The sequence below is a fragment of the Theropithecus gelada genome, chromosome 17 (genome assembly GCF_003255815.1).
Source record: "Theropithecus gelada isolate Dixy chromosome 17, Tgel_1.0, whole genome shotgun sequence".
In the NCBI taxonomy this organism is placed as follows: Eukaryota; Metazoa; Chordata; class Mammalia; order Primates; family Cercopithecidae; genus Theropithecus; species Theropithecus gelada.
In genome coordinates this window covers 90846890-90870605 of record NC_037685.1, presented here as the reverse complement: position 1 = coordinate 90870605, position 23716 = coordinate 90846890, and the positions used below count along the sequence as shown (strand labels likewise).

The 23716-nt window shown below is 35.4% G+C and overlaps 1 protein-coding gene and 1 long non-coding RNA gene across 5 annotated transcripts in view; one reads left to right on the top strand and one right to left on the bottom strand.

The window, feature by feature from the left end:
* The window catches only part of DIAPH3 (diaphanous related formin 3), a 506048-nt gene that overhangs the window by 113172 nt on the left and 369160 nt on the right, over positions 1 to 23716 (top strand). For all 4 annotated transcript variants that reach the window (XM_025364744.1, XM_025364743.1, XM_025364742.1 and 1 more), the window contains one exon: positions 17880 to 18010. In XM_025364744.1, coding sequence (XP_025220529.1) covers positions 17880 to 18010 — 131 coding nt within the window. The remainder of the gene's footprint in view (positions 1 to 17879; positions 18011 to 23716) is intronic.
* Positions 16366 to 23716, bottom strand: part of LOC112611025 — a 31873-nt gene continuing 24522 nt past the window's right edge. The window contains exons 3-4 of the long non-coding RNA XR_003116525.1: positions 17911 to 18019; positions 16366 to 16527 (exon numbers count right to left, since the gene is read on the bottom strand). This is a non-coding gene — a long non-coding RNA (uncharacterized LOC112611025). The remainder of the gene's footprint in view (positions 16528 to 17910; positions 18020 to 23716) is intronic.

The window sequence follows — 23716 nt, the reverse complement described above, 5'->3', positions numbered from 1 at the left end:
GGAAGGGGAACATCACACACCGGGGCCTATCATGGGGAGGGGGGAGGGGGGAGGGATTGCATTGGGAGTTATACCTGATGTAAATGACGAGTTGATGGGTGCAGCAGACCAACATGGCACAAGTATACATATGTAACAAACCTGCACGTTATGCACATGTACCCTACAACTTAAAGTATAATAATAATAAATAAATTAAAAAAAAATAAAATCACTATATATAATTTTATATGTTATTAAAATTTTAAATTTTCATGTTTGTGAATTTTCTTAGGAGCATGGTAGTTCAGTAAATTTAGGTCTATTATCCTTTTTACCCTCTCTTTTATTTAAGAAGTATTTATACATTATCTGTTTAGAACATAATAGTGCACAGGATTCTGGGAAATATAAAAGGCATATGAGACAATCTGTTCAGTTAGTTACAAGGAGGATGAAGTATAAACAAATGAACAACACAACTCTTTTGGTTGGACTTTAGTTGCTTCTCATTTTGATCTATTCATTTGTTCAAGTTGTTCCCTTTCCCTATCCCGCAAACACTATGGGTCAGTACTTTCTTCTTTTGCTTTACTCTATAAACTGCATAGCTTTAAAAACTGTTAATCATAAAAGAGAGTATTTGCTTATTGTGACAACAATGCAGGCATTTTCCCAGTATATTTCAATTTTGCAACTTCTTCCACTGGATAACCACTGTGAGCATTTTATACTGAGGAGACCGGAGGCCAAAGTCCCATAACGGATTGTAGTAGGGTGTGATCCAATGATCCAAAGATTTTGTTTTATCCTCTCTACTGTTTATTTTTTACCTGTATTTAGCTGGTACTGTTATTTATATGAAGAATAATCTAGAAAGTGAATTAGATTTTATTCTGTTTATGTTTTTGAGCTTTTTACTAATATAAACGATTACATTTATAAGCTAGCTTGTACATATGAAGAGGCAAGGTGGTGTTCTTCCAAAAATCAAGAAAATAAAAAAAAGGAAGACAGACTTAAAGTGTAAATGTAACAGTGACACTTGAAAGTAGTACTCTGAATTGTGGAGGCAAATAATTGTGCAATTACCTGAGGGATTGAAAAACAAATTGCCTAATTTTAAAGACTGGAACAGCTGGTGTTTTCTTGTCCCTCCTCCCCTTTTGTTGGTAAATGGCCAATGAAGTTCTGTTGTGGCTTTTCTTTTTACATAAACATAATCAATGCAATAAAGACGATAATGAACCAATGACTAAGAACATCAGTGGATTTTTTCTATCTGTTCAGATGTGCTGAACACATCTTCATCCTTCAATGAACCATCAAATAGAGGCTGGCAAATTAGAACATCCATGTTTATTTAATCAGCTCACCCACCCCCCAACTTTGAGCTGCCTTTAAATCTTTAAATCACAATTTGTTTTTTAGGTGGGATTAAACATTTTCCAGTACCAGAGGTATACTGAAGATGCTAAATAAAAACAAGTGGTCCTGTATGACACCATATGACCTTTTTATTTCATTTTATTGTTCAGAAAGGAAACATAATAATGATAATCTATGTAAAGTATTTTAAATGGCATGTTTAAAAACCTGAACTAAGGATTTCAGAAGAATTTGATTTGAATGTACCTTATAAATAGCATAAAGCATGAAACATTTGTAAATTTAAAAATAGTTTTCTAGTACTTTTAGATTATGTTTATACAGTAAAATCTATAAATCTTGAGGATACCACTTGATAAATTATCAATGAGTAAACACACCCATGTAATCAGTATCTAGCTGGGGAAATAGAATAATGCCCATAAACTCAAATGTTTCAGTCACTACCCTTTCTCCTCTTCAAGACAGCTTCTCTCTTGGCTTCTAACACTACACATTAGTTTTTTTCTATTTTATAAATGTTTTTTAAAACTTTTTATTTTTTAGTTTTTTAACCATTAAAAAATTTTTACTGAACATATAATACATATATAGAACATGTAAATCATACTTTTTGCACATATCATATTAACAGTTTTTAATCTAATTCACATTTTTAATTTTAATTTTATTTCAACAGCTTTAGGGGTACAAGTGGTTTTTGGTTACATGTATGAGTTGGATAGTGGTGAAGTCTGGGATTTGGTGTACTTGTCACCTGGATAGTGTACATTGTACTCAACAGGTAATTTTTCATCCTCCAGGGTTTATTATACCACTCTGTATGCCTTTGTGTACACATAGCATAGCTCCAACTTATAAATGAGAACATGCAATATTTGGTTTTCAGTTCCTGAGTTACTTACATAGAATCATGGCCTCCAGGTCCATCCAAGTTGCTGCAAGATATGATTTTCTTCTTTTTCTATGGCCAAGTGGTATTACAGTATATGTGTATGTGTGTATATATGTGTGTGTGTGTACCCAACACACCTATACACACCACATTTTCTTTATCCTCTCACCAGTTGGTAGGCAGTTAGACTGGTTCCATGTCTTTGCAATTGTGGATTGTGCTATGATAAACATATGCGTCCTGGTGTCTTTTTGATAAAGTGATTTGTGTAACTGCTACATTGAATGGTACATCTACTTTTAGTTCTTTGAGAAATCTCCCTACTGTTTTCCCATAAATGTTGTACTAATTTAAATCCCCACCAGCAGTGTATAAATGTTCCCTTTTTACCACATCCATACCAACATCTGTTATATTTGGCTTTTTAATAACGATCATTCTAGCTGAGTAAGGCAGTATCTCATTATAGTTTTAATTTGCATTTCCATGATGATTAGTGATGAGCAATTTTTCATTTTTTTGTCTATTTTTATATCTTCTTTTGAGACTTCTTTTGTCAGAAGTGTCTATTCTTGTCATTTGCCCACTTTTTAAAGGAATTACCTGTTTTTTCTTGCTGATTTGGTTCCTTTTAAGTTCTGGATATTACTTCTTTGTCAGATGCATAATTTGCATATATTTTCTCCCATTTTGTAGGTTGGCTCTTTACACTGATGATTTCTTTTGTTATGTAGAAGCTTTTAAGTTTAATTAGGTTCCATTTATTTTTTGTTTTTTGTTGCATTTGCTTTTGGGGTCTCACTCATAAATTATTTGCCAGGGCCAGTGTCCAGAAGAGTTTTTCCTGGGTTTTCATTTAGAATTTTAATGATTTCAGGTCTTAGATTAAGTCTTTAATCTATTTTAAGTTAATTTTTATATGTGGTGAGAGATAGGGATCCAGTTTTATTCTTCTACATGTGGCTATCAAATTTTCTTAGCACTATTTATTGAATAGGGTGTCCTTTCCCCAATTTATGTTTTAGTATGCTTTGTTGATGATCAGTGGTTGTAAGTATTTGGCTTTATTCCTGCATTCTCTATGCTGTTCCCTTGGTCTATGTATCTCCTTTTATACCAGTACCATGCTGTTTTGGTTACTATATCCCTGTTGTATAATTGGAATGTGATGCCTGCAGATTTGTTGTTTTTGCTCAGTATTGCTTTGGGTATCCCCTTCAGGGTCTTTTTTGGTTCCATATAAATTTTAGGAATGCTTTTTCTAATTCTGTGACGAATGGGGTTGTTATCTTGATAGGAATTTGCACTGAATCTGTAGATTGCTTTAGGCAGTATGGTCGTTTTCATGATGTTGATTCTTTCAATTCAGGAACGTGAGATGTTATTTCCATTTGTGTCGTCTGTGATTTCTTTAAGCAGTGTTTTGTTGTTCTCTTTGTAGAGATCTTTCACCTCCTTGGTTAAGTATATTCCTTGGTACTTTATTTTTTTGTAGCAGTTTTAAAAGGGATTGAGTTCTTGATTTGATTCTCAGCTTGGTTGTTGTTGGCATATGGCAGTACTACTGATTTGTGTACAGTGATTTTGTAACCTGAATTCATTGATCAGATCTAGGAATCTTTTGGAGTAGTTTTTAGGGTTTTCTAGGTATAAAATCACATCATCAACAAACAGAGATAATTCGACTTCTTCTTAATGCCCTTTATTTCTTTCTCTTGCCTGATTGCTCTGGCTAGGACTTCTGGTACAGTGTTGAATAGAAGTGGTGAAAGTGAGCATCCTTGCCTTGTTCAAGTTCTTAGGAGGAAGGAAAAACTTGTTTTAATTGGGCAAAATTTAAATAATATAAAATTTATTATTTTAAATTGCATAGTTAAGTGGCATTTAATATCTTTACAATGTTATGCGATAGCACTACCATCTAGTTCCAGCACATTGTTGTCAACCCAAAAGGAAACTTCATATGGTTTAAGTAGTAACTCCCTATCTCTTCCCACTCCCCCAAATAGATTTGGCCAGTGGAAGTCTCTTCAAGCTAGTTCCTTTCTCCTTTTTTGTCCCTATCATTCTTTGAATACTTCCTCATTATCTTGCACACTGTCTTCCAGGATCATTTGGTACTGTTCTACACCCAGCCTTGGAGTCAGGCATTTCTCCAAGGACCCCTAGTTCCTTTTAGTGGAGAATGTTATTTAGAATTCAAGATCTGGATGCTAGGTCTTTTAATGGTATATCCTCAGGGCCCTTATAGACAGAGCTAGGAAAAATAAAATAAAATAAAATAAATGCACATACACACAAATACATATGGGTGTGTATTTACATGTATGTGATACGTGTATATGTACATGAGTATATGTGTGTATATGAAATATGTGTAGATCCATGTATAGAAAAAACATATTTGTATACACATACCCATCTTTATTTTTCTTTTCATCTATATATATCTATATATCTCTATCCCTCCAACTCTCTCCTTTCTCTGTCCCTATTTCTCCTTCTCTCTCCTCTCTTTTCTCTGTATATATAGATATTATAGCAGATAATATATATCACACATATAAAATAGACAATAGATAATATAGGTATATTATATATATATTCAAAAACCTGAAGTTCATGTTGATAATCTTCAGTTAGAGTCTAACATTACAGGGTTCATTCTAGCCTTCCATATTTTTATATTCTTATTTCTCAGACATTATTATTCATTTGAAATACAATTAGGTTTCTTGTGTTTGGATTTTTAGGATTTCCTTCCTCTCTTTCTGATATTAATATTTCTCATTTCAAGTATATGAAACATTAACATAGTTCCAAAAGTCAGAACTATACAAAGAGGACTATTCTAAAAAAAGTCAGAACTTCACAAAAAATAACTTTGCAAAAAAATTGTCGCTTAGTCTCTCATCCCCCTTTCTTCTCTGGAAATTTTCTCTCCCCATCTTTTCTACCATATTCCCATCCACCCCGAAGGTATATGATTGTATTAGTTCCTTGTTCCTTCCTGTGTCTTTTTGCACAAATGAAGAGATACATGTATTTTTTCATTTTTTTCTTTCATAAATTTAAGGTAATATACTGTAGATATTCTTTGGCATGTTTTACCATTACACATGATTTCTAGGATATGATTTTATCAGCTCATAGAGATATTGTCTGTTTTGCTTATAATTGCATGCTACTCCATTATGTGGTTCATCATGGTTTGTTTAAACTAGTATTCTCTGGCTATGGAAGAAACAGTTGACTGTTACCTGTATAGTATATCCTTTTTGAGGCTTAAGAGCTAAAACAATAGTTCAGTTCTGGTCACGGTAAGCAGGTAAAAGTGTTAGAACACTGGAGTACTGCATTCAACAGTTGAAGCAACACTTCTTAAATATGTAAAATAGTCTAAATAATCAACTGTCTTATTGAAGGCAATGGGCCAATGCAGGAAAGCTTTTCCATTAGAATAGAGGTCATGCTGGTTAAATATTGATGGATAATAAAAGAATGTTGTGTGTCAAATTTCTTCTGTTATTTCAAGTTAGTTTCTAAGGGTCTAAAATTGGTATTAGATCATTATAATTATTCTTTATAGAGATATTTTAGAAGTGAAAAGGGAGGGAAGTAGCATATTTTCTGTACTTTATCTTTTTTTTTTGGGTAAAATAGGGTTGGTAATTTTAAGCTTTTTAATGTACCCTATAACCAGCTTCCAAATTATAGGCAGAGTCTTTGGCACATAATGATACTCATTAAATGTTTGTTTAAAAAGCCAAGTAACTCTTTAAGCGAATTCCTTGCTAAACTTTATTTTGTTGGTGAATGCACCTTTCTGCAATATTCTTCAACTTTCATAGTTTCTACTATGTGTTTGTATAAAATTATCTGTGAATAACAGATTTTATTGGCACTGGAGATCTGTTTGTATATGTTCTGAAAATGAGTTATTCATACAGCAGTGACAGCTTAGAGTTTCTGTTGATCAGTTACATTAGAGATGCTTGAAATCATTTGTAAAATGCAAGGAAATAGTCGCAATGCATTTTAATAGTAATATGCATGGTAGTAATTTAGATTATAATTATCCTCTTGGCGGCAAGTGTGCTTACCCTTGTTTTGTACTGTGCTGACTCTGCTCTTTTCTTAAAATATTGTCCCTATCAGTGCAAACTATTTCTTTAAATAGTCTTGACATTTCATATCATCTCATTCTTCTTCACAAGTCTCATCACCTGAGTAGGTACTGGGAATTCAGCAGTTGCAAAACCAAAGAAAAACCGAGGCAGTTAATTAATGTTTATTGACTTAAATAGAAACCTACAGGCATAGAGATAGACACATATACCCATGCAAGAGTGCATATAAGTTTCTTATCACTCTGAGAACGTAAGCTTTTTCACTATTTAGGCTTTATGTAGATAACATTTTTCTGTTTTCTTTAATTTACTCACTTAAAATTACAAAGTAAATGTTATGGAGAAGGATCTAGAATCTAGTAACTAACTTCACATAAAAATTAAAGTTCAACCTATTATAGTTCTCTGATATTTTAATATTTTAATCTCTAGAGGCTATATATTATAGGCCTTCATGTTAAAAAAAAAATACTGGCTTTTTTTTTTTTTTTTATAGGTTTAAGTGTGATTTAATGATTAAGCTAACACCAGCAGTTGAAGATGTTGCATAGTGAATTTTGGTATAGGCTATTATCTGGGAGAAATAAGGTATCATTTAGTGAGTTGGAAAACAGTCTACCGTGATTGGAGTAGTGTTTAAGAATATAATTTCTGACTCCTTTGATATCACAGATATTCTAGGCAAACTTTTGCTTTAAGCAACTACCATATGTTAGATACTTTATTAGGCAGATAAAGAAGGTCATTGTCCTGATCGATATTGGCATTATGCTGTATCATCTTCTTTCAGAGTGTGTAGATATTTTAGATTTAGTTTTTTTTTTTTTTTTTTAACTTTTTTTATTTTAAAAATCTGATCATTAATAAATGGTAGATTCTTCATGGTTGTATAAATACCATTCGGTTATTTCAAAAATCAACTGGTAACTAGAAATTCAATGTATTTTTATTTTGTCATAGAAATGGTATTCCAAATACCATTTCTATGCAAGCAAATCAGTGAGATAGAATAGTGAGTGAACATATACTGAATAAATGTTACACCTGAACTGAGATGAAATGTAGTCATTTAGATAGGGACAAAATAATCTTTTCAAGACAGGTCAAAGGTGAGGGTTACTATTACCTGTAATAGTTACCTAGCAAAAGAAAGAGTGTTTAGTTTTAGACAAACAGAAACGGTAAGGGAAATAAGTATGGGAAAGGGTATATTACTTTTTCTACCTTAGAATACATTTAATAAAAAATATGATAAGAGGAATCTATGTACTTTTCTTTCTATCCTGCATTTGGTATTTTAGAATAAAATTTGCTAAGGGATTTAAAGAGATTTAAAAATTATGTTGGATAAATATCCTTCTAATTTTTGTGATGTCAGGCAGACATCCTTATCTCGCTAATGTGTTTTGATACCACAGGGGATAAAGCTTTCTAAGTATTTTCATCTTCATGGCTAATGGACTTAAAGATATGCAGCCGTGAGTATCCTTTCCCCCCTCCCTGTACTTCCCTCTTCCTTTGAAGTTATGTGAAATGAAATACAAGAGCTGTTCTTAAAAGGAGTATTTCTGATTATTCTTGTAATATAATATTTTTCCCCTCAATTTCCTTTCTTTTATACCTGTGTTTGGATAGTAATATAATAAAAGGTAGTTAATTGTGTTGAAAAATAGTCTCTCTGGTCTGTTTCCTATTTGTTTAATTTGAGGGTTGTGTGTGACTTATCTTCTTCTTTCTTATTACTATTTCTTTTTTATTCTTTTGAGATGGAGTCTGGCTCTGTCGCCAGGCTGGAGTGCAGTGGCATGATCTCGGCTCTCTACAACCTCTGCCTCGCGGGTTCAAGTGATTCTCCTGCCTCAGCCTCCCAAGTAGCTGGGCCTACAGATGGATCCTACCAAATCTGGCTAATTTTTGTATTTTTAGTAGAGATAGGGTTTCACTGTGTTGGCCAGGCTGGTCTCGAACTCCTGACCTCAGGTGATCCGCCCGCCTTGGCTCTTTTCTTATTTTAACCCTTAGTCTATGTGTACCTTCCATTTTATTATAACCTTATTCATTCACTGAACGCCATTCACTTTGCAAAAGACTGGTAATACAGTGATGAATTAGGCAGAAGCAGACACTGCCCTGTTCTAGTGGAGAAGATGGCATCACACAGAGATGCTGGCATGTATGACAGACTTCTTATACCTTGACGACTGGGCTACCTAGTTGATTGCTTTTCCTTATGCTACTACCACTTCTATCATCCCTAATAAGTTCATTATTCACGTTGGTGATCTGTCCAAGATTCCACTTTCTCATTTACTTGACTTTATCACTCCTAGTGAACTTTGTTTTTTCACCCAGTCTTAGCCACCTGGGACAGTAAAATACTACTTCTAAATATGATTTACAGACTTGCTTTCCTGAGCACTGTCTATCTTTCCTATTTACTTGGTATCCTCACTTTAAGAATTGTGCAACCCCATTGGCAATTCTGACCCATTGACTTTACATTTTTCATGTTCTTCACCTCTCTGTTCCTGCCATGCCCTTACTTCTCTCCTTGTATACTTAACACCCTCAGATCTTCACTCTCACACAAACCATCAGTTCATTTGCCTCATTGTTCATATAAATCCTGCCCTTGGTTAACCTAAATTGCCCCCTCTCCTCTGCATCTGCACCTCAGCACAGCATGCATCTGGGAGGAAGCAGGTAGCTGCTACACTGACTAGTCTTTTTTGAATGACCACAGTTAATAAGCAAGCCCTTAACAGTGCTCAGATATCCTACCACATGACCCTTTTTATTGCACTTCTTTACTTCCTGAAAACAATTTCCTACCTACAGCTTGGCGTTCTCACTTTTAGTTGATTATATTGCTGCTTTTTTCACTGAGAATGTTGATGTAATCAGAATAGAACTGCCATACCTCACTTTCTAATCATCAGATCTGACAGTGTACCAGAATCTGTTTCCTTAAACTCTGCGTTTGCTCTTTTTACAGTGATAAACTTTCCTTGCAGCTGTATAAGGTCAGTCTCTCCCCTTGTGTAGTAGGGCACATCCTCTGTCATCTACTCAAGTGGTTTTTGTTTGCTTGTTTTTTCTTTTTTTTTTTTTTTGAGACAGAGTTTCTCTCTTGTTGCCCAGGCTGGAGTGCAATGGTGTGATCTCAGCTTACTGCAACCTCTGCTTCCCAGGTTCAAGAAATTGTCCTGCCTCAGCCTCCCGAGTAGCTGGGATTGCAGGCATGTGCCACCATGCCTGGCTAATTTTTGTATTTTTAGTAGAGACAGGGTTTCGCCATGTTGGCCAGGTTGGCCTCGAACTCCTGACTTCAGGTGATCCACCCGTCTTAGCCTCCCAAAGTGTTGGGATTACAGGCGTGAGCCACCTTGCCTGACCGCTTGTTTGTTTTTCTGAGCCTGTACCTACCTCCCTGCATCAGTTTTGTTTCCTTTACTTGGTCATTCTCATCAGCATGCAAACATTACCATATATATATGTATTTTTTCCCACTCCCCCAAAATCATACCCCAGCATTCCCTCTAGCCACTGCACCCAGTTCTTTTCTCCCCTTTACAGAAAATCTAAGAGTTGTCCATTCTTGTTGCTTTTCTTCTTGAATTTATGATCAGGCTTATCCATAATCCACCGCTAAAACTGGTCTTTTCAAGGTCACAGTGATCAGTAGACATCATTCATTTACTTGCTGAGAACAAAAACCTGGACATCATCTTCAAATTTTCCTTTTTTCACTCTTACATATAAACTATCAGCCTCCTGTCTGCTGTACATTGAAAATTTACTTTCATATTGAGGACATCTAATGTTTTCTATCACTGCATCTTATGCCAGGCTACCAACAACTCTTGACCAGACAATGCCGTAGTCTTCTAACTGACCTTGTTTCATGTTTTGCCGTGTGTAGTCTGCTGCCATATAGTAGTTAGAAAAATCCTTAAAAAATGTGTATTTCATCTTATACTTTCCATGCTCAGAGCTCTCCAATACTTATGCATCCCACTCAGAATAAAACCTAAAGTCCCTACCATAGTTTATAAGATCCTATCAGGGGATGGCATACTTTTTCTTAAATGGCCATACAGTAGATATTTTAGACTTTGTCACATATGGTCTCAGTTGCATCTGCTGTTGCTGTTGCTTCTGATTTCCTCACTACTTCCTCCTCCTCCTCTTCATTCTTTTCCTCTTCTTTTTAATAAGCATTTGAAAAATGTAAAAATCATTCTCAGCCCAAAGATCATACAAAAACATTTGACACTCAGGCTGTAGTTTTTCAGCTGCCTGCCTACAGCATCAGTCCTTGTCATCTGTAAGTCTTATCATGTTCACTGAGTCTTCTTACTGTCTTCTAAATATGCCAAGTTCATTCCTGCCACAAGGAATGTGTATTTTCTCTTCTGTTGGCTAGAAGTGCTTTTTCTCAGGTTTCCCATGTCCTCTCCTCTTCATTCTAGTCTCTGCACAAGTGATATTTTCTTTGTTTCTGTCTTTTCTTTTTTTGAGACACAGTTTTGCTCTGTTGCCTAGGCTGGAGTGCAGTGGTGCGATCATGGCTCATGGCAACCTCAAACTCCTGGGCTCAAGTGATCTTCCAACCTCAGTCTCCTGAGTATCTAGATCTACAGGCATGCACCACCATGCTGGGTTAATTAAGAAAAGTGTTTTTTGTAGAGATAGAGTCTCACTATGTTGCCCAGTATATTTTTAAACTCCTAGCCTCTAGCAATCTTCCTGCCCCAGCCTCCCAAAGTGCTGGAATTACAGGCATGAGCCACCACGCTTAGCCTCACAAGCGTTATTTTCTTAGAGCAAAAGATAATATTTTCTCTAGAAGTTCTTAAATAGCTACTTCCCCATCACTCACTCTCTTTATTCTATCTCCCCCATCTGAGTAGATGGTAACATATTTTGGCATAGACCAAAGTCCTAGGACTCATCTTTGACTTTTATTTCACTTCTGTGTCTACATCATGTAAACAGTACTTGGCACACAATAGGTGTTCAATATATCCTTTAAATAATAAGTAATAATGAAAGTTTTTTTAATACAGAATAAGAGTTATGAAAAATGAATCCATAGATTGGGGGAAGGGACTTGTTGTGTGCTCACGAGAGGCCTTCTGTGGGAAGTCACTCTCAGCCCAGGTCTAACCAATGTTTAGGAGTAGGCCTGGGTAAGGCTTGTAGTAGTGGTGGTGAGGGTTTGGGTAAGGGTAAGGGAGTGTGTTAGAGGCAGGATTCTCAGGTGGGAATGCAGAATCCTTGAGGCAACAAACTGTTCAAGTTGGACAGTTCAATATTGCTGAAGTAATTATTGTTAGCTAGTGGATTTAGTCTGTCTTTCCTAGTTTATTGGTTAAATCTACTTGCTGCCCTGTTTAAAATGTTGCCTCCTTTTTATCCCATCCTTCAGCCAGACACACCAAATTTAATAGCTCTGCTTCTGTTCCTGAATTGTAATGGCCCCAGAGAAAAGATTGACAGGTTAGTTTTGGTTTTTCATATAAATAGAACCATCTACTGTGTACATTTTGTTTGGGCTACTTCAACCTAGCATACTTTTTTGATTCCTTTGTCTTGTTGCATTTATCAATAGTGAATTCTTTTTATTGCTGCATAGTATTTCATTGTGTGGTTGTACTATAATTTGTTGATGAATCCTTGGGTTGTTCTCAGATTTTGACTGTTAAGAATAAAGGTATTCCATACATTGTAGATTTTTTCATTTTTTTCCTCCTACTTAACACCTAACTGTGCAATTGCTGAGTAATATGGGCAATGTATATTTAACTTAAAAGAAACAAACATTTTCCAGGGTGTTTCATTTTATATGTCCACCAGTAGTGCAGAAGAGTTCCAGGAGTATCAAATTCTCACTACTCTAGGAGACTACTATAGGGACTATGTAGCACTCCCTCATTTGTGGTTCCAATTTGAACATCCCTGCTGACAGGTGATCTTGAACATGTCCTCATGTGATTATTGGCCATTCACATATCTTCTGTTATGAAATTTTTAATCTGTTTGTTAATTTCTTTGTCTTATTACTATTGAGTTATAGGAGTTCTTTATTCTGAATACTAGTCCTTTATGAAATGTATCATTGGGAGAGGCAGTGTTGCATGGGTCCTGAGTTTCCCTACATCTTGCTGGCTATTCCAAGAATGCAAAGTTTGATTGCTCTTTACTCATCCCATTTTCAGAGTTGCATTTGCAGTGAGTAGCCTGGAGAGGCGAGGTTTTGCCTCCCTCTGCACAATGAGCATGCCTATTACTGCTCATTATAAAAATGGTGAGTACCCCAAGTTCAGTGTTCTTCTCTTATGATGCAATCCACTGCATGTGCAGGCATTCACCATGGGCCCTGCATTGTCCCCGTGTGATTTGGTGGGTTAGGGACCCAATACATGCATAATAAAGTCCTTTGTCTCTAATCCAGGAGTCTTGTGTTTTCTGCTAGCATCTGTGAAATAGTAACAGGCTAACTTAGCTTGTATGTAAGTTGAAATCTCAGACTCTATACAGTTCTTAACTGTATTGCAAATATTTTCTCCTGGTTTGTGCTTACCTTTCATTTCCTTACTGAAACTAATTTAATAAGATACTTTTGAATTTAATGAGGTACAATATTTTGGTTTTATAGCTAGTACTCTTTGTGTCCTATTTAAGAAATCTTTTCCTTCTCCAAGGCAGGGAGGATTTTTACCTGTTTTCTTCTAGATGTTTTATAGTTTTAGCTTTTACTTTTAGGTCTAGGATCCAGGTTCACTTTCTTTGATATGAAAGTCCAATTGTTCTAGTACCATTTGTTGAAGAGATTCTTCTTCCCACCATTGAATTACATTGGAAACTTTTGTGAAAATCGTTGACCATATGTTATATTTCTGGACTCTCTATTCCATTGATGCATGTACCACTCTAATTTGATTACTATAGATTTATAGTTAATCTTGAAATCAGATAATGTAAGCCCCCCAACTTTATTCTTTATCACAATTGTTTTTCCTATTTTAGTTCTCCTTTATTTTCATATAAATTTTAGGATGTACTTCTCAATTTCTACAAAACACTTGATGGGATTTTGACAGTAATCATTGATTGAATCTATGGGTTTTTTTTTTCAGAAAATGTATTTAATGGATTTCTTAATAAAATTATGTCTTCTGATCTATGAATATGGTATGACATGTTTTTTTTAATAGGTTGTCCTCAGTTTCTCTCCACAAATGTATTGTAGTTTTATCTATAGGTATTTCCTTTTGTCTTTTTTTTAAAAAAAATATGTAAATTTCTGGGATACATGTGTAGAACATGCAGGTTTGTTACATAGGTATACACATGGCATGGTGATTTCCTGCACCCATCAACCCATCATTTACATTAGGTATTTGTCCTAATGCTATCCCTCTCCTAGCCCCCAACCCCAGAAAAGCCCTGGTATGTGAGGTTCCCCTCCCTGTGTCCATGTGTTCTCATTGTTCAACTCCAACTTATGAGTGAGAACATGGGGTGTTTGGCTTTCTCATTCTTTTTTATGGCTGCATAGTATTCCATGGTGTATATGTGCCACATTTTCTTTATCCAGTCTATTATTGATGGGCATTTGGGTTGGCTCCAAGTCTTTGCTATTGTGAACAGTGCTGCAATAAACATATGTGTGCATGTGTCTTTATATTAGAATGACTTATAATCCTTTGGGTATATACCCAGTAATGGGATCGCTGGGTCAAATGATATTTCTAGTTCTAGATCCTTGAGGAATTGCCACACTGTCTTCCACAATGGTTGAACTATTTACACTCCCACCAACAGTGTAAAAGTGTTCCTATTTCTCCACATCCTCTCCAGCATCTGTTGTTTCCTGACTTTTTAATGATTGCCATTCTAACTGGCGTGAGATGATATCTCATTTTGGTTTTGATTTGCATTTCTCTAATGACCGGTGATAATGAGCTTTTTTAATGTTTTTTGGCCACATGAATGTCTTCTGTTGAAAAGTGTCTGTTCATATCCTTACAGTAATTGGGTGATTTTATGATTGGGACATATAATATCCTGTTGAGTGATGATAAAATGAACTAAAGCAAAAAGATTTCTGGATGCCTGAACTCATCTCTGTAGGGATGTAGCTGTAAGGACTTTATAAAATATGGATTCAGTTAGCTCTCATTTCATGGAATGGCATCTTTTGATTCAATTGAGTTTATTGCTATTCAGGAGATGGAAGAGAAGAGGTTCCAATGTTTTAAGATAATTAAAATCCTTATTTTTCATAATACAAATCAAAGGTAATAATGAGTATTTAGAAATCTAAAGATATCAGGCACATTATTTAGACATATTAAGTAACTATCAGAAGAAACTGTTAAAGGAATTAGGAATTACTGTCTTTGTGAGACAGGGCTAAGATGTAGGATAGGTGGTTTTTGTTTTTTATCTTTTAATACCACTTTTATTCTTATCCACGTGCACTTAGTGGTTATTCTCATACTTAAAAAGTATTTGCTACATGGAGCTTACTTATTGTTGAAGAAAAAAATCTATTTATTCAGTTGTAGTTTATTTTGATCCTACCCGAATTGCAAGTTTTTCGGAAATAAATTTGGAATGGGCTACAAGAGATCATCTAGTTAACCTCTACTGCTATATTTTTGGATAAAAATATTGGCCTGACAGCATGCACAGGAAACTTGAAAAATTTATGGTATCAAGAAATTGTAAACAACCTACTTGCCCAAGAGCCAGGGACTAATTAAGTAAGTAATGCAATAGTCTGTAGGCAGGAAGAGGTCATATTGTTTATGGCTTATGTACTGACATTGGAATATGTTCATGAAGTGTTGCCTAAAGATAACAGTAGCCTATAGAACAATAGGTATCAAATGATGTTTTAAATAAGTAAAGTATATTGTATTAGTTTGTTCTCACCCTGCTAATAAGATGTACCTGAGACTGGGTAATTTATTTATTTTTACTCTTATTTTTATTTTTTGAGATGGAGTTTCACTCTTGTTGCCCAGGCTGGAGTGCAATGGCACGATCTCAGCTCACCGCAACCTCTGCCTCCCAGGTTCAAGCGATTCTCCTGCCTCAGCCTCCTGAGTAGCTGGGATTATAGGCATGTGTCACGATGCCTGGCTAGTTTTGTATTTTTAACAGAGACAGGGTTTCTCCATGTTGGTCAGGCTGGTCTCGAACTCCCAACCTCAGGTGATGCGCCCACCTCGACCTCCCAAAGTGCTGGGATTACAGGCATGAGCCACTGTGCCTGGCCGAGACTAGGTAATTTATAAATAAAAAGGTTTAATGTACTCACAGTTTCACATGGCTAGGGAGGCCTCACAATCATGGCAGAAGGCAAAGGAGGAGCAAAGTCACATCTTATATGGCAGCAGGCAAGAAGTGACAGCGAAGGTGGGGGAAAAGCTTCTTATAAAACCATCAGATCTCGTGAGAACTCACTGAGTATCACGAGAACAGCATGGAGGTAAACGCTCTCATGATTCAGTTACCTCCTGTGGGGATTATGGGAACTACTATTCAAGATGAGATTTGGGTGGGGACACAGCCAAACCGTATCATATATGTTTTAAAATATAAATATATGCAAATATATTAATACTCTCTCTATGAGAAAAATGCTTTATGTAGAAATATATTAGTAGTACTTATTTTGAGGCACCTTTGTTCTTGTTGCTTTTCTGTGTTTTCCAAATTTTCTCTGTTGAACAATCAATCTTTTGGTAATTCAGAGCAAAAAGAGACATCGATAAGTGCTGTGTTGGTGCAAGTTGAATATATTCTTTGAATGATATCAGTGACTGTGATAAAAATAATTGGATGTTCATTTTCATAGCTCTCACCATTTCCCCTTTTATTTTCTGAGATTGTACCATTGAATTCTTCTTTATTAAATTACTACTTTGATATTGACATGAATAAAAATAACCCTTCTTTACAGTGCTAATTTGTTTTGCTTTATTGGGAATGTTTTCTTGAATAACATTATATTAAATTAATAAAAACAAAAAACATGAAAAACACCTAATTTCCTGCCACTTCACCTGATCTTCTTTTGAACTTACACAATTCATTTCCTGCCATTGGATGGTGAATCTGTAATTTAAATAATATAATTCAGAACTTTATTGTTAGTTCGCCATCCTCATCATTTCCTATCTAGGCTGTATAGATACCTTCTCAACAGATCTCTCTGCTTCTGATCTCAGAGTAAAAGTCCAAGTTCTTTGAGTGGACTGTAAAACCTACAGTCCCCTCCATCATAGCGTTTTTTTCCTATATCTGCATGGTTAGCTGTTTTATCTCCTTTAGACTTTTTATTTAAACACTCAAGTTTGAGTCCTTTGAAGTCTTCTCTCTGAGGCTTTCTTTGACCATCCTGTTTAAAATTGCGTGTCTCATATGATGCTACTTATTCTCTTTCCTGCTTTTCTTCTTCTCTACAGTGTGTATTATTTACAGTGCAATGCATTTTAGTTATTATTTCTCCCCATATGTAGTAAAGCTACATGTAGGTAGGAAGTTCAATCTTTTATTCTTCTTTCATCCCTGCTCTATTCTCAGTACTTAAAACAGTGCCCAGCATTTAGTAGGTACTTAATGTTTGTTGAATAATGAGTGAACTCTAACTCTTCTAATTCATATTTCACACTGGAGTGATCCTTCCAAAACTCCCCAGGAGAGCTAGTTGCATAGTAGTGCTTTATCACTTCATGATCTGGCCTCTGTCTTCAGTTGCATATGTTTTTGTTTTTCTCTCCATGTGTACGTGCATTTTATGTTTTGGTCTGGAAGTTAATTCCTTTCTCATTCTTTGCCTGCCTAATGCCTACTTCAAAAGAAAAACCAGGAAGATGTACCCCTGTTATGTAGGCTTCCCTGATCTGTTCTGCCAAGTTAGATGTTCTTTCTTTGAGTCTCTTTGTGCTGTGTTACAGGAACTAGATTGTACTGAAAATTATTATTTTCTTGCTTGCATTTCTTCCAGACTTCACTTTTTGTTAATCCATTTGTCTATAGTGCCTAAAACTAGGCTTATAATGGTAGTTGAATGAATTAATACCTAACAGCCTTTTCTATGCTGCTTTGAATACTAATTTTAATAGGATAGTTCTTATATTGAGTTTTATTTTGTGTGTGCCTAAAAATATTACTGTATTTTAAGATATTTTTTATATTACACAATTGTTCTCCATGACATTTTACATTTGAGAAAGCAATTATTTCAATTTGCACACCTTCTGATGTTATATTAATATCGTTTGTGGATATCACAGATTATGAATTTATAGATTTTTGGGCAGAAGTAAGGAAATTATCTACCACCCCTGCCCAAATAGTGCTAATTATAGTAGTTATGTGATGCTGTTAGGGGGATTAACTTGTTATTTTTTAATGGGTAATCTCCATGCAGTATTAATCAAAAATTTTTTTGACTTATTTTATAGGGGAGTCTTAAGAGAAGCCGACAGATCTCACCTCAGGAATTCATTCATGAGCTGAAAATGGGGTCTGCAGATGAGAGACTTGTCACATGCCTGGAGTCTCTCCGAGTGTCTTTGACCAGCAATCCTGTGAGGTAATTCATCTATTTGAACACCAACAGGGCAGATGTCATTAATGTGTTCTTTTAGTTTAATATTTTTTTTCATTGTGCCTGGTAAACCTCAACAGTTTCTTAAAGTACAAACTGAATACGTGATATTTATATGCAGGAAGAAATATAGTCTCAATAGTACCTTTTGCATTTATTACTGAGTGGTACATTGCTCAGGGACTTTAGAAAAGCTTTTTTCCCCCATAGAATTTTTAGAAACCTAAGGTGTTTTCTGAAAGAGAACTGTCATGTGAGAAACTATTAATTTAATATGACTGAGTTTCACCCTGAATTTTGTCATTATATATTTACTTGCTGATGTTATTTGATATAGTAAGAAATACCACTAATTCAGTTTTTCTGTTGTTGGAAATGTCATTGTAGGACCCTATAGGTTAGTTTTGCTATATTTACCAACTAAAAGTACAGAACAACCAGAAATATTCAATTCTAGACACGCACTAAAAAAAAATTTATCTGAAGTTCAAATTTAAGTGAGTATCCTATACTTTATATGCAAACAGTACCATAGGTGTTTCCATAAGTCAGTTTTGAAATGGGCTAATTTTTGGTGCCTCTAAGAAATAATTGTGAACAAAATTTAACAATCAATGTAAATATATTTTTATAAACTGGGCATATTTAAACTTGTCAGATTATTGCATGGTGGGAGACAGACTTGTTAAAAAAACAAAAACCAGGAAGATATACCTGAAATATATCATGTATGTTAATTGTGGTGCCTAAAAAGAGAGATTTCAGTCTATTCGGAGGCCATATGCTAACTCGGAATTAAGTGGCTAAACAAGAGTATTCTTGAAAAAATTCAAGCAGAAGTTGTTATGAAATACCTAAACAGTCAGAATCAGAGAATTTCAGAGCTGCAAGGATTGTAGATCGGTTTTGGGTTTTTACTGTGTAAGAAATGAATGATTATTTCTGCATAAGAATATATGTATATGTAGTCATGTATGTGTGTGTGTGTGTGTGTGTGTTTGTGTGTGTTCTGAAAGCTAGAATTGCATACTATAATTGGAGGTTCTTGATATGGAGAAGAATTTGCTCTGATTATTACTTTTTTGGAGATTTCTGTGGCTGGATTATAGTATGCAGAAATCCTTGACCATACAAGTATTTAAAAGAAAACAACCTTAACTGGTGAGATGTGAGACTGAGTGACATTTAACTAAGGAGTATGATGAGTAAACAAAGAAACTTTATTGTATTTCAACTTTATTTTTCCATATTTTGCCATTTCCAGTCTGTCCTATAGACTGCAAACTAATGGTGGGCATGAAACTAGGGCTTCATGGGTGTAATTTGCCTCTTGTTACCAGACACACTGTTTAGCATGCAGGAAATGCTCCATAAAGATTTGTTGATTGAAACAATGAGGTTTTAATTTTAGCCTTCTTTAATCTTACCTTGGCTAGTATTAGAAACTGAGAATGGATTAGGGAATTTATTTGACAGGTATATTCATAAATGAAGAGCTTTGGTGTCCAGCCTAATCTTTGCCTGTAAAATATGTTCATTTAAAAAAATATTTGGCCAGACGTGGTAGCTCAAGCCTGTAATCCCAGCACTTTGGGAGGCCGAGGCAGGTGGATCACTTGAGGTCAGGCATTCCAGACCAGCCTGGCCAACATGGTGAAATCCCATCTGTACTAAAATTACAAAACTTAGCCGGGCATAGTGGCGGGCACCTGTAATCCCAGCTATTTGGGAGGCTGAGTCAGGAGAATTTCTTGAACCTGGGAGGCGGAGGTTGCAGTGAGCTGGGATCTTGCATTCCAGGCTTGGGTGACGAGAGTGGAAAAAAAAATTACTGAGCACCTGCTGTTTTCCAGTAGTATGTGCAGGTGTAGGGCTTGAGGGAACAAAGTAGATTCATACCATATTTCTGTGGAATTTAAACATAGGAAGAGGGTATTTGGGGGTTGACTGGGGAGACAATTCACACTCATTTCTCAATTTATCTGTCTGCCAGTGGGCACAGGAAATATTCATAGTTTTTTAATATAATGAGAAGTAGACCCTTTATTTACTACCATTATTATTCTCCTCTTCTTTATCTACTCAAAAGTAGATGTCTGTGCTAACAAAGGAAAACAAAATAGAAGGTATATATGAATTCATGCATCTTACAATGGATTATTATTGTGATTTTACCCAAAAACACTGGGAAATTATGCTATGTCTGGTTCATTTGAACCTTATTTGAAGAAGAAAAACTAGAAACTGGTGGAATTGTTTCTCTAAGGATTCACAATTCTAGAATATGTTATTAGGAATCCATGATGTTATCCATAAAGTACTTTTTTTTTTTAATTGAAAAGAATAGAAAATATTATCATTGGAGAATTTTTTCTGAAATCATGCCACTTTATTTTTAGAGAGAAAATTGAGAAGATCCTTTTTTTTTTTTTTTTTGGGAGATGGAGTCTCACTCTGTTGCCCAGGCTGGAGGGCAGTGGTGCAATCTCGGATCACTGCGGCCTCCATCTCCCGGGTTCAAGTGATTCTCCTGCCTCAGCCTCCCTGGTAGATGGGATTACATGTGCATGCCTGGCTAATTTTTGTATTTTTAGTAGAGGAAGGCCTCAGCATGTTGGCCAGGCTGGTCTTGAACTCCTGACCTCTAAGGATCCACGTGCCTCAGCCTGCCAAAGTACTGGGCTTATAGATATGAGCCACTGTGCCTGGCCCAAGATGATACTTTTTGAATATTTCTTTGTCCAGTGTTCCTATTAGATAAATGACTTAGGTGGACATGTAAAACTGGGAACTTATGCCTGTGATCAAATTTTTGGACTTTCCTGTTAGTTATGATGTGCCTGCTCTTTAAATCAGTTTTTAATTTTTATACGGTATGTGACGAAAAAGGATTTCTAATTTTTGTCAAGTTTTGAGATCATTGTTAGACCTGTCATATCATTAAGTAAATTAAAGTTTTAAAAATGTCTGAATAGAACAAAAAAGAAAATTGAACTGATTGATGGTTTTCCGGTGCTGGTGTAGGTTCAGGATTTATTTAAATAAAAAATGAAGGAAGGCCGAGTACGGTGGCTCATGCCTATAGTCCTGGCACTTTGGGAGGCTGAGACGGGCAGATCACTTGAAGCCAGGAGTTTGAGACCAGTCTGGTCAACATGGCAAAACCCCGTCTCTACTAAAAATACAAAAATTATCTGGACTTGGTGGTGCATGCATGTACTCCGTGCCACTTGGGAGGCTGAAGCACAGGAATCCCTTGAACCTGTGAGGCAGAGGTTGCAGTGACCTGAGATCATGCCACTGCACTCCAGCCTGGGCAATAGAGTGAGACTCTATCTCAAAAAAAAAAAAAAAAAAAAAAAAAAATCAAGGAAAAAGTAGATTCCTCCGTACTCCCAATTACCTCTCCCCTCTCGTCTCTGGATATGTAATATTTTTAGAGCCACTCTTCAACTTCTGAAACTGCTTAGCAATTGTGAGCCATGTCAGCCTTTTACTCTCTATGAATTATGTGAAAACCAGTATGCTAAATACTAGATTATTTGTCTTGCTTTATGAAGATTTGATGTAGAGATCACAAACATCTTTTATTTGTTGTTTATTGATTATCTAGTATTCTTGGTGACAGTTTTGAGCTAGTTCTGAACACCAGGGAAAAGACCAATTTCTTCAAATGATCAAATATTACTTTTAGTGGATCTTGACATAGTCAATAATTATGTTTGAATTATGGAATACATTTGGTTAGAAACATAAAAAGGTAGACAGCAACATTATAGATCATACTCATCTATGCATATAGTGAAGGTGTCTTTATTTTCTCAATTTGACGTGCCTGTCAAGGGCAAGATTCTTTGTCTCAAAATCTAGGCTTATCAGGTTTTTGTGTTTTGAGATTTTAGGCATTATTTTCCATTAATCATAGTTAACATTTTCATTTTCAAATTAACAAGAATAATTTTATCATAAAGTTCTATTTTTGTTAGATTTCTAAAGAGATTCTTAAGTTGATAACTATAATTTTGAGAAAATCATTTTGGAAATTTTTTTTTTTTTTTTTTTTTGAGACGGAGTCTCGCTCTGTCGCCCAGGCTGGAGTGCAGTGGCCGGATCTCAGCTCACTGCAAGCTCTGCCTCCCGGGTTCACGCCATTCTCCGGCCTCAGCCTCCCGAGTAGCTGGGACTACAGGCGCCCGCCACCTCGCCCGGCTAGTTTTTTTTTGTATTTCTTAATAGAGACGGGGTTTCACCGTGTTAGCCAGGATGGTCTCGATCTCCTGACCTCGTGATCCGCGCGTCTCGGCCTCCCAAAGTGCTGGGATTACAGGCTTGAGCCACCGCGCCCGACCCATTTTGGAAAATTTTGCAGAAATGTGTGTGCTTACAGGAAAACAAATAAATGGCCTTTGAATGTCATTATTCCATTTAATGACGTCATTTTTAGAATCTATTTTTTCTTCATTTCTGGAATTTAAAAACACAAAGCAGGTGGAAGATCTTGACTTTGGAGTTGATCTAGTTCATGTGTAAAGACAGAAACAGAAAAACTTGTGACAAGCAGTGAGATCATTGTACTCATTTTTATCAACATGATCTGAGGAAGTCTTTCAAGATCAGAAATTTGAAGTTGCTAATACTTTGACTTACTTTAAATTTTCAAATAAAATATTAAACATTTCCAAAAGACAATTTGTCATAACAGTAAAACATGCATCTCCTTGCCTATTAATGAGGCTGAGACATAATATTGCCTATAGCTTTGAAGCTTCCTTTCATCCCTTCTTAATCCTATACCGTCATTCATTCCTAAATACCCCTTCCCTACACTATTCTATGGTAACCACTGTCTTGAGTTTTGGGTTTATCATTCCTTTCAGTTATAGTTTTAGCATATACGTATTCCTAATTAACCTACTGTTTCGTTTTATATGTTTTTGAAGTGTATGTCAGTGGATCATCTTCCATGCATTATTCTTAGAGTTGTATTTCCTCTCAATATTGTTTCACAGATTTATCCACCTTGATGTGTGCAGCTTTTCACCTTTTTCCCAACTAATCATTTTCATACCTTATATTTTAGGAATATCTATTATAAATAGCATATGAATAATTTTTTATCTCATCTGATAATCTTTGTCTTTACCTGGTAGTTTTAACTTTTTGTATCAATTGTGAAAATATGTTGGAATTTATGTCTGATGTTTCATTTTGAATTTTTAATTTACGCTGCTTTTTCCAGGTTCCTCATCCAAACTGCTCCTGCTCCTCCTCATCTCTTCTTTCTGTTTCTTCCTTTTCTATATTCATCCTTTCTGTTTATTATCCTTAACTTCTTTTGGATTGATATTTAATTTCTTATTTTATTTTTCCTCATTTACTGATTTGGAAGACAAATGATCATTTTCTAATCTTAGAAAAGAAATTTAAAATGAACACACTTTAAAAAGAAATTTAACTTGCATGTACTTAAAAGGTACAAAAGTAAGCAATATCTCTTCTCTTGAACCAAAGAAAACTTTAATATCTTTTTTACTTACATGCTAGTTTTGAGTGAAATTTCAGTGTATCTGTTTTCTTTTAATAAGTTAGATTTTACTATTTTTGAGTCATATTATAAATATGTGTATATGTATATATATTTCTACATACATCATTCTTTTTTATTTTTGTTTGCTGCCCCTGATTATTTTA